Source organism: Hylobates moloch, unplaced genomic scaffold, assembly GCF_009828535.3.
Source record: "Hylobates moloch isolate HMO894 unplaced genomic scaffold, HMol_V3 SCAFFOLD_16, whole genome shotgun sequence".
Classification (NCBI taxonomy): Eukaryota; Metazoa; Chordata; class Mammalia; order Primates; family Hylobatidae; genus Hylobates; species Hylobates moloch.
This window is the reverse complement of record NW_026652291.1, coordinates 34,627,736-34,639,811: the sequence shown is the minus strand read 5'-3', so window position 1 is coordinate 34,639,811 and position 12,076 is coordinate 34,627,736. Positions and strand designations below refer to the sequence as shown.

At 43.3% G+C, this 12,076-nt stretch overlaps 1 protein-coding gene across 9 annotated transcripts in view; it reads right to left on the bottom strand.

The window, feature by feature from the left end:
- The window catches only part of MAP3K9 (mitogen-activated protein kinase kinase kinase 9), an 87,504-nt gene that overhangs the window by 21,802 nt on the left and 53,626 nt on the right, over positions 1-12,076 (bottom strand). For all 9 annotated transcript variants that reach the window (XM_058429667.1, XM_058429666.1, XM_058429668.1 and 6 more), the window contains exons 4-5: positions 5,607-5,755; positions 4,502-4,677 (exon numbers count right to left, since the gene is read on the bottom strand). In XM_058429667.1, coding sequence (XP_058285650.1) covers positions 4,502-4,677; positions 5,607-5,755 — 325 coding nt within the window. The remainder of the gene's footprint in view (positions 1-4,501; positions 4,678-5,606; positions 5,756-12,076) is intronic.

Genomic DNA, 12,076 nt, shown 5'->3' with positions numbered 1-12,076 from the left:
ACATTCTGCATATGTACCCCAGAACTTAAAGTATAATTAAAAATAAACGATAAAACAAAAATCAAAAAAAGATATTTTTAAACCAGAGCCAACTTAATCCAGATTAAAATGTATCCACTGTACATAAATCATCCTCCAGGTAACATCTAACAATAAAATAAAAATATGTTTCCAGGGTGGCTGCTCAAAAGTTATGTGAGGCATGTCACCTAAATCTTCATGTTCACTTGAGGAATGAATCCACTGAAGTATGTGGTTTCAACTCTCACCTTATCTTAAAGGACAATGATTTGCTCTAGAAGAATCATGAAAGCATAGCAAGGAAAAAAGAGAACATTTCCTGAGGTCTTTTTCAGGCACTTGCTCTAGAACCAAATTTGGCTGCTGCTCTATCACACTCCCCTGAAATGAACTGCTCAATGAGCACAGGAGATGTCACCCCAGAGCAGACCGTGCCCCTGCAAATCTGAAGGACAGTCAGTCACACAGCTAGGGGGAGAGCTGAAGCCAGAAAGCTAGAGGATGAAACTGGGACAAAGTCCCATTTGGAATTGCATCTTGTGACCCAAGAACAAGCCCTTTTGTCCTGCTCTGAGAATGGAAGCAGGAGCCACATCAGATGGCAGAACCTCTTCCCTACCTCCCCTTTATCCTTCCGCATAAGTTCATAAGTGAGCCCAGCACTGAATTCCTGGAAAGAGGGGAGGGGATGTAGAATCAGGAAACAGGAGAGAAAACAGGAAAGAAAACAAAGCATGTCTACAAAATTTTTAAATCTAGATTTTAAACTCTTAATGCTGGTTACCCTGGGCTTTGGATTAAAGTGGGGTGTAGGGTGGAACCTGGAGAGAGCTATGTCTGAAAAAGCAGGATATTTCTTCAATAAAGGAGCCACAGCAACACTTCTGTGGTCGAAACCTAATTACTCAATGAAATAATCACTATAAGTAACCATTCTGGATTAAAACAAAATAGTGTAGAAACGGAACCTGGAGCTAGAAAACAAGCATGTGAACCCATATTGGGGAAGCTGAGCAGCAGGTAAACAGTGGAAGAAAGGAAAGAGGTCAAGAAATGAATGCAATATTCTGATGCTATAAACTCTCCATTCAGCTTGTCTTCCATCCCCAGGAGAATGTCAAAATAGCCATAAAAGTGATAGAAAGAAGGCCGGGCGTAGTGTCTCATGCCTGTAATCTCAGCACTTTGGGAGTCCGAGGCAGGCGGATCACCTGGATTGGGAATTTGAGACCAGCCTGGCCATGATAGTGAAACCCTGTCTCTACTAAAAACATAAGAATCAGCTGGGCATGGTGACGTGCACCTGTAATCCCAGCTACTTGGGAGGCTGAGGCAGGAGAATTGCTTGAACCCGGGAGGCGGAGGTTGCAGTGAGCCAAGATCATGCCACTGCACTCTGGCCTGGTGACAGAGCAAGACTCTGTCTCAAAAAAAAAAAAAAAAAAAGTGATAGAAAAGAATTAGCACATTGAAAAGTGTCTAGCATGTGGTAGGCCTAGGTGCTCAGTGGTTGAGTAACTATTGAGTCAATAAATGAATGAGGAGAAATAATAATAGGAGATTGTAATATTGTGAATGCAATCCTTCTTTATGGGAACATAGATTTATCTGAGAGTTGAACTACTTCTTCCTTGATGAAATAAACCTCAAATTAATTGTTGTGCGCCCTCCAAATCCTTTGTTTCTCTGTCCCGTGACTTTGTTTTCATTACCAAGAGAAGAAAAATTCATGGAAGATGCAGAAAAAATATTCCTGGTTGGTTGATTTTGCTGTTAAGTGTAAAAGTTTAAAAGTCAAAGCAAATTTCAAGCTTCCTAGGTCCTCGTCTCCTCCATGCTCTTGTCTTAGGGATGGTTTGGCTCTAAGTCGCTCTCTTTAATGGAACACAAACCCCAGACAACACCAATGCATTCTCACAATAATACTTAGAAACAATAGGTTGATCCAACCTGAGGAATTAGCTGAATCATAGGGTAAATCAGGACATTCGTGGAATGTATGCCTATGACACCATTCACTTGGAGGACCCTTAAACATGCCAAATCTCCTACTTTTGCAACACCTATTTGTGTTGCACAGTTTGCAAATCACATCTTTCACATACAGAATGAGTTAAGAAGAATCTCTCCAGAGAGAAAGCACATCTTTCTCTCACTTACCAAACAACAAGCCTTATAACAGAGAAGCATCATAGCACGGTGGCTAAGAGAAAGGACTCTGGAACAAACTGCCTGTTTAGGTCCCAGCTTCACCATCATTAACTGTGTGGCCTTGGACAAGTTAATATGGGCATCACATGTAATATGGAGTTAATAGCACTGACATCATTGACACAACAATTATTATCTCATTAAATAAGATAATTCATATAAATTATAAGAAAGCATGGCACATAGCACATGCTCTACAAATGTTAGCTATTATGAGTTTGACGTCCTAGTAACTACTTACTGACCAAATCCAACCTTCATTTTTCTTACTGGCTGGTACCCTTATAATTTCATCAATTAAAAGAAAGGTAACCAAGTGTCAGTGATGCAGCAATCAAAAAAAAAAAAAAAAAAGGCCAGCGACTCTTGGGATTCTTCTAGCTGGAATAGTATTTAGTGAGAGGAACAGTCTTTTGTAATCATTCTGCTCAACAGTCAGTGCAAGTCCACCCACCAGGGTCCCTAAAGAGTCACTGTAAGCTCACTCCATTCTTCTAGAGAATGCTCATTGACTTGGCAAACAGTACTGTGTTCAGAATTGCTATGTTCCATAAAAAGAGTTTAATCTCTTCAAATCAGCTCCAGAAATTATTTGTAAGTCATTTGTGTAGAACAAAAGTGACATTTGATATGGTTTGGCTGTATCTTCACCTAAATCTCATCTTGAATTGTAGTTTGCATAATCCCCCTGGGTCATGGGAGGGACCAAGTGGAGATAATTGAATCACGGGGGTGGTTCCCTCATCCTGTTCTCGTGATAGTGAGTTCTCAGGAGATCTGATGGTTTTATAAGGGGCTTCTCCCTTTGCTGGGTACTTATTTCTTCTTCCTGCCGCCACGTGAAGAAGGACCTGTTTGCTACCATGATCGTAAGTTTCCTGAGGCCTCTCCAGCCCTGTGCAACTGTGAATTGATTAAACCTTTTCCTTTATAAATTAACCAGTGTTGGGTATGTCTTTATTAGCAGCATGAGAACAGAGAATATAATATTACAAAGAATATAGGTTTTTGGAATCAGAAGACCCACATTCAAGATTCGGCTTCCCCACTTACTAACTCTGTTACTTCAGGCAAGTTGCTGACCCTCAGCTCTGAGATGGAAACAATAATAACACCTGGCCTACATACTGATGGCAGGAGCCATAGGACTCCTGGATAACAGACAAAAAGGTCTCATCAAATTTTTCAAGTGGAAAAAGTGGGAAACCATAAAGCCATAAACAATTTTAGCTATCATTGTTATCATATGGCTATTAACTTCCCAAATTCCCATAGTGCAGAGTGAGAAAAGAAAAAAGGCCTGTAATCCCAGCACTTTGGGAGGCTGAGGTGGGCGGATCACGAGGTCAGGAGATCGAGAGCATCCTGGCTAACATGGCGAAACCCCGTCTCAACTAAAAATACAAAAAATTAGCCGGGCGAGGTGGCGGGTGCCTGTAGTCCCAGCTACTCGGGAGGCTGAAGCCGGAGAATGGCGTGAACCCAGGGGCAGAGCCTGCAGTGAGCCGAGATCGTGCCACTGCACTCCAGCCTGGGCGAGAGAGCGAGACTCTGACTCAAAAAAAAAAAAAAAAAGATAAAATAAATTAACCAAATCTATAAAGACTTCTCTCTTGCCCCTAGCTACATCCCTTAGATCTAGTCCTGCCCCTATATAAGCAATATAGTTGCATGTGACTGGCTTCACCTGTGTGTACACTGACTGCTAGGGACACACTGAGGGAACAGAAAGGGGCCATTTAGGGAATGGCCACCAAAACAAAAAAGCAGATCTCTGGTAGGCTAGGAGTCTCTGAACTCCCTGGTTGGTTTGGGCTTGAAATACTTTTCATAAAAACATGAAAAATGCCACACAATTTCAGACCCATGGTATTTTTTGCCCATATTCTATTTCTGATTCTGATGTCAAAAGACACGGGAAGGATGTTCTGTAACTATCCTCAAGGTTGAAGTATCCCTATATCAAGTTAACTTTCCTCTAGAAGTCTATTGTAGAATCAAGAAACATTTCCAGAACCTCTCATATTTCCAGCTGGCAGGGTGAGACATCCCACTGTGAGAAAAGAAAAAAGGCCTGTAATCCCAGCACTGGGATTTTGCCCAACTGCATTCTTCTCTGGTTTGGACAATTAAGTAGATACCAAGCTGGAAGGTGGGCATGCTAGAATCAAGATGGTCAGTCAGACTCGGTCCAGAGGTCCCCGTGAGTGAGGTCTACTAATTCAATGCATGCCTTTTTTCTTTTCTTTCTTTTTTTTAATTTTTTTACCTTTTCTTTGGCCCTGAGTTGGTCAAACATCTCCTGAATCTCGTGTTTCCAGTCGTCCTGCAGGCAGTGGAAGGAGTCCTTGGGCATTTCAAAGAAACCAGACTCCTCTATGGTGGTTAGCTGGTCCAGGATATTCGTGAAAGATGGTCGTGAGTGGGGATCAGGATTCCAGCAGTCTGAATAGAATATGTGAATACTCAGAAAGCATGAAAGGACAGAAGCAAACATGTAAGACTTAGGCTATTACATGGCCTCACTTCCCAGAAAACTACCTCTTACTTCTTCCAGAAACAGAGATCAGAATTTAGGTAACCTCAAATAAGTCTCAGGAAGTAAAGCAAGCTGCCCACCATTACAACCATCAAGAGTGAAAATGGAAATTAAATGCAGCAGTTCTGTACTCATTCCATTCTGGCTGTTAATTAAGGATAAGAAAAGTGAGCCCAAAGAGTTTTCTTGTACAAAGCACCACCACAACACAATTTACCATGTTACTACCTTGATTCAAGAACAGACAATGGGGAATTATGCCCTGGGCTTCAGTTTCCCATAAATAAATGAATTAGCCTTCCCCTACCCACAATGGGATGATGAAGAGGCGAGGATGAAAAGCATTCTAGCGAGAGTCAGGGAAAGCGAATTCTACCTAATCCCAGCTCAGCCACTCCCTAATGAGGTGGCCACCTATCCACTCAACTTCGCTTAGCTTTAGATTCCTTACTTACAAAATTATGGGGTTTGACTAGATGACTTTTAGAGTTCTTTCTCCTAAGATGTTCTTCACGTCTCTTAAGGTATTCAGAGGTCCTGACATAAAAGTTGTTGTACTTTCTGATTTTGCATTAAATAATAATATGCTGAGGTGCCGGATAGCAGGCTTTTGTTACTAATTTCACTCCTACAGTCCCTGGAGATATGACCTGCTTGCAGCAGGGTGTGGACGTCATCTTGAAGAAGCCTTTCCAGTTGCCCAGAGGATTCCTCCTTAGGTGACTGAAACTTTATCTCCTCTTTCAGTAACTGATCTCATAGAATTGGCCAAACTCTACCCATGCTTACAAGAGGCAAAGTGTCTCCAGTTTGGTTCAGGCCAGGGCTTACTTACCTTCCATGAGTTTGGCAAAAGGTTCTGGGCATGTAGAAGGAATAGGAAGGGCGAGTTTGTTCATGGCCACTCCATAAGCGACTGCTAAGCCATCAATGCCTCGAAAGGGCACCTCACCAGTCAGCAACTCCCAAAGTAGCACCCCGTAGCTAAGGAGAGGAAGAAGACAGAAGCCATGTAATAAGCTTCAGGTACAACTTCACTGCAATAGCTCATGAGTCTTTTCTGAGCATCCCACATTCTCCCCAACACATAGTGAGACTAATGAAACAGAAATACTAATGTGATATAAAAGGGAAACCATAAAGCCTACTAGCTAAAAGCAAAATCTCTGGAGTCAAGCATACTTGGTTTTCAAGTTTTCTTCCATAATTCGTTAGCTATATGACCTTGGGTGAGGCACTATACTTCTTTAAGCCCCTAATTCCTCATCTGTAATGCACGAATAACACTGTCAGTCTGGCAAGGCTATTGTTGAATTAAATGAGCTACTATAGTGTTTAAATAAGTGCCCAATGGCCATAGCTCTTTTATTATCATTATTATTATTATTATTATTATTTTTGAGATGGAGTTTCGCTCAGTCGCTCAGGCTGGAGTGCAGTGGCGTGATCTCGGCTCACTGCAACCTCCATCTCCTGGGTTCAAGAGATTCTCCTGCCTCCACCTCCCGAGTAGCTGAGATTACAGGCGTGCGCCACCACGCCCAGCTAATTTTTGTATTTTTAGTAGAGACAGGGTTTCACCACATTGGCCAGGCTGGTCTCTCAAACTCCTGACCTCCTGTGATCCTCCCGCCTCGGCCTCTCAAAGTGCTGAGATTATAGGCGTGAGCCACCGCACCTGGCCTGTTATCATTATTATTAATGAAATAAACTGAGAGAAGAGGCAGCCTCCCAAGTATAATTTTTTTCTGTTTTAAGAAAACTTCAGCTTTTGTCACAGATACATTTTTTTCCCCAAACAGCCAGGATTAACAGATTTTTTTTTTTAGCTTTACAAAAAGCAGAGCACTAACCACTCAAAGTAGATTTTGTTCCTATAAAAGATTTCTTTAAATGCCCACTAGGTTGAACAGATTTCTGCTCCCAGATCAGTGTGAGTGGGTTCTTAACGGAGATCTCTGTCTAATTCAAACGGAAAAGTTTCACAAGGGTAGACCACATCGGTAGAACAGAGCAGCGCATCAGCTGTGAGAACTTCAGTGTGCCCTCCCTATCTTTCAAGTCCACATAAAGAATTTCTTTTCTCGTGTCCTATGAGTCAGTGAATGTGGAGTACAAAGCTTAACGGAAGAATTATTCTGTGAATTCACGATCAGAACCAGACACAATCACACAGCACTCAGTCCTTCCAGGAATAAGTCAGAACAAGAAACCGTAAGGCTATGAATAGTTAGAAGAATGGCTCTCCTTATATTTTCAACACCAAACTCAACAATAAGTTTTGCAACCAGCAACAAAGGTCATATTAATTTAAAAAATAATAATAGGCCAGGCGTGGTGGCTCAAATCTGTAATCCCAAACTGTAAATTCAGCCTTTGGGAGGCAGAAGCAGGCAGATCACTTGGGGTCAGGAGTTCAAGACCAGCCTGGCCAACATGGCAGAACTCCGTCTCTACTAAAAATACAAAAATTAGCCAGGTGTGGTGGTGCACGCCTGTAATCCCAGCTACTTGGGAGGCTGAGGCAGAATATCACTTGAATCTAGGAGGCAAAGGTTGCAGTAAGCCAAGATCACGCCACTGCACTCTAGCCTGGGTGACAGAGCAAGACTCTGTCTCAAAATAATCAGTAATAATAATAAATCCAGTAGCTATTTATCATGAAACCTTATATGTGAAGGCCACTAAGACACTTTACAAACATCACTATGAATCTCTACAACAATTCTGATAGGTATTATCAACATTTTGCACACGAGGAAAGCAAGTTTTAGACATGTTTAGGAGCATATTACTAAGGGCATACACAGAGTACATCATGGTGGGCCCAGACCAATTCTCAATTTCTTCCCCCTAGAATGCCTTCTACCATTTCTTTGCTTGGTAAACGCTAATCATCTTTCAAGAGCCAACTCAAATGTCCCACCATTTATTCATTCATCAGATGACGGCTTTATCCCAGTGAGGCCTTCAAATACTATCATTTTCTTTATGCATCTTGCCAGGAAAAAACAAAAAGCCTGGTAGCCAGTTGGTCTTGACTCGTCTAGACAGGAGATGGATTTTAGTTTGGAGGCTTATGGGAATAGTATTGGATACTTTACGATGCCTTCCCGACATCTCCAGATGTTACTCAGCCCATTTGGGCTGCCATGTATTGTAGCTGTTTGTCTGCTAGCCTATGGGCTCCTAAAGAGCAGGGAGAATTGTTCTTAATCTTTGCATTCTCAGGACCTAGCCCAAGCTCTGGTACACAGGAAGCACTCATAGCTATGTGAGTGAGTGGGTCTGTGGGTATGGGAGCGAGCGCATGGTCACACAGTCCTGCAGGCTGCCCTGGGTCCTCTAGAGGAAAACCCAAACATCATCAAGAATTGCACTATTACACTTCCTGACAAACCTTTCATGTGACTTATCCAGGTAGTAGTCATGCTGGGGAGCTTCTACCAAGTGACCTCCAGGAACTCTCAGCGCTGCCAACCAGATTCCTAGGTCAAAGCCACTGTTATCCTCCATTGCTTGCTCTTGGAATAAATGCCCACCTCCATCCTGGAGAATAAAAACCAAAGGTCCCACAGAACCTCTTTCTCCCAATCAGGTGAAGACAGTCGGTATCTGGGCCCTAACTACCTGGAAAGATCACAGAGTGTTTCAAAGATCCAAATATGTTCTGTTTGTGTCCCTGCATCCCTTCTATGATAGTTTTCACACTGAGCTCTAAGTGTCCTGTGAAGGTGTCTCAGACCGCCTGGAAGCATGTGGGGGGTGAGGCGGGGGTGGGGGGTTATGGGACTGGGACTGGCCCCATTAGCTCCAGTCAGGGCAGCTCTACTCTTACCTGGCTTGTTTCTTTCTTTGTCTGCATTCTATCCCACTTCAGGGGTTCTATAGCTAAAAGGAATGTGAGAACTACCGCCCAAGTAAGCAGAATGCTACCAGAGAAAGATTTAGACAGACTTGGGTCAAATGCCTGTTTTATCACTTAACAGCTATGTGTCTTTAGGAAGCAAGTTCACCTCTCCAAACCTCAGTTTCCTCATCCCTACAACAAACAGCAATACCAACCTTACAGAAGAGTTACATGGAATCACTAACACCAACAACTAACCCTCATCCAGAAATTACCATCTATGGCTAGTAGACCTGTGGTTTCTCCAAAAGGGCCTGAAATGAGAATGTGTCTGAGGAGGCTTATGTAGAGCTACAATGTTGGTGAGAGATTTGCTGAGGGACACTGGCATTCAGAGAAGAAGTCTTTCTGGGGCTGACTAAACTAGTTTTCCTCTGCCAATGTCCCGCTTTATTTTTACAATGGAAAGTGGGTGATATAAATGAAGACTTGGTATTCTGTTGGCAGGAAAAAAGACTGGAGAAATTCAAGAGAAATACAAGTTTACATGGATCTGAGCTCCAGGGAGAGGTGGGCAGCAGAAGTCAATGTGATTTACCTCAGGTTTAGTCAACTTAGTTGCCCTCCCAAGGTTAAAAGGTCAACAAGTCCTTTGATGACCATTTGCAAGCAGCCTGGAAGAACTCATTCAGCTAAGTCACTGCCTCTGAGTGACAGACCCGCAACACAGGTCCCACAGTGCTGCCAGTAATTTCCTAAAAGTCCTCACTGCCTAACCCAACCCTCATAGAATTTACTCTTGAGTCAATAATTAACCACCTCCCGAGGCTTGGTAATCCCTTCAACCATTTCCTAGGATCAGAGGTGGAGGAGGGATGTTTTCTTTTTTTTCAAAGTGAGGAAAAGTGGACAGCTACTTTTCTTGACAAAAGGCACAGCAACTCCACGCCTGTGCTGGGCCAGAGCTCTATTTTGTAGTAACCTGCACCATCTCTAGACTGTCAGGTCAGGGTCCATGCTCTGAAAGGAGGTGACCATTCTCCCTTGAATGAGGTGGGCTGGGGAATGTCTTGCACTTGGTAATTATCTGTGATTCCACATTCCAGGAACCACACTGACTGTTTAATAATCTTTAACAAAAATAATTGAACTAACATATGTGAAAGCACTTTGTAAACTGAAAGTAACATATAATTATTCTTATTAACTAAACCCTCATTCAAAATGATGATGTATTTATTAACATATGTATATATGTAACATATACATTGATAAACTTATTGACATAACAACATATTTATTAATGTGGTTATATGTTCATGCTATATTACATTCAAAAAGCAAATTTTAAAACAGAAAGATCCAGGCCGGGCGCAGTGGCTCACGCCTATAATCCCAGCACTTTGGGAGGCCGAGGTGGGCAGATCACGAGGTCAGGAGATCGAGACCATCCTGGCTAACACGGTGAAACCCCGTCTCTACTAAAAATACAAAAAATTAGCTGGGCGAGGTGGTGGGCGCCTGTAGTCCCAGCTACGCGGGAGGCTGAGGCAGGAGAATGGCGTGAACCCCAGGGGGCGGAGCCTGCAGTGAGCCGAGATCGCGCCACTGCACTCCAGCCTGGGTGAAAGAGCGAGACTCCATCTCGAAAAAAATAAATAAATAAAACAGAAAGATCCCACTAGGGATAGGCAGATGAACACATGAATAGGAGTAAACACACCCAAATATCAATACGCATTATCTCTATAAGTGGGTTCAGGGTGATTTTCTTTCCCTGTCTTTTCTTTCTTGTTTACCCATATTTTCAAATTTTTTCTATAGAAAACGTTTTACTATTGTAATTTTGAGACAGAGTCTCGCTCTGTCGCCCAGGCTGGAGTGCAGTGGCGTGATCTCGGCTCACTGCAAGCTCCACCTCCCGGGTTCACACCATTCTCCTGCCTCAGCCTCCAGAGTAGCTGGGACTACAGGCACCCAGTACCACGCCTGGCTATTTTTTGTATTTTTAGTAGAGATGGGGTTTCACCGTGTTAGCCAAGATGGTCTCGATCTCCTGACCTCGTGATCTGCCCACCTCAGCCTCCCAAAGTGCTGAGATTACAGGTGTAAGCCACCGTGCCCAGCCACTATTGTAATTTTTTAAACTTAAAATGATTAAGAAAATGCCTCCACCTCATCCCACAACCAACAGGCAAGAAGGCCTTGTGGGACGATGCCCTCTGACAGTAACCACTGCTCTACCAACACAACGCAAAGAAAGGGAACGATTTCAGCAATAGCCTTCTTGAGGCAGTCCCCAATCCAAGCAGACTGGGAAACTTACACAGTTGAGGATCCAGCCCTTTATCATCTCACCCTCCATCACAACATTTGCAGGAGAACTTTAGAAGCACACTCAAAGAGTGGGAAGACAAACCATATGGCCCTGGGCACCTAGAATAGCAGAGGCGCAGAGGCCTCCAGCTCTAGATGAGTTCCAGGAGGGGTGAGGTGTGGGGCACTCAGACTCAGCCAGTACCTGGCATAGGGCAAGCATTCCACAAACACTTCTTGAATGAGTCAGTGAGTTACAAGTCAGTTTGGGAAACCGCTTTGTACCAAGTTCCTAGGCATGCCCTGGCTCTCTCTGGGACACCCTGCTGGGCCCTAGGCACGGTGGGCTGATCATTCAGAAGAGGCTGCCTTAAGTGCAGGAACAAGACCGTACAGATGGTGGCATAACTACAAGCACAGATTGTCACTACACACATATCTAGTTCTAATCATAGCTTTATGTCTGCCACCTGGGTGAACTTAGGCATGTGACTTCAATTGTCTGAGCCCCATTACCTCATCTGTAAAATGGAAATGATGATCCCTACTTTGGGGGATTCTTGTGAAGACTACAGAAGATGTATAACATTTACCACAGACCCTAGCCCTTAAGCATTTGTAGGTGGTAACAACTGTTACCAGTGTACAAGCATTGCTGTATGTACAGCAGTGGGCACACATTTTCCTCTGCTAAAGGTGAGAGACCATTTGGAGCTACTTAGATGGGTAGGCTTGAGGAAGGAGGAATCAAAGGCCCATTTAATGGGTTACAAATTGTGCCTTGAAGGAAATCCTGCAGCATAGAAGCTAAGACAGCTGAAAGGGAGCAGGGTGAATTATGTTTTCAAACCACAATCATCAACCAAACTGGGTCAGGAGGCCTAAGTCCTGGAAACAAGTCTAGACTAGAGCAACTAGAGACCTGCTGGCAGACCATGTGACAATATCCAAGACACACCATCCAAAGTGCTTCTGATTTGAGGTTTACCTCCAAACAATTTCCTCTAGAGAGTAGAATAATTTCATCAGATGCCTCTCACCAGAGGCTCTTCCTTCAAGCCTGCTTTTAGGATCATGGTTATAGGGCAAGACCTAGAGGTTAGTCTTACAACAAGGATACTTAGGGTAAAAGTTGAAAG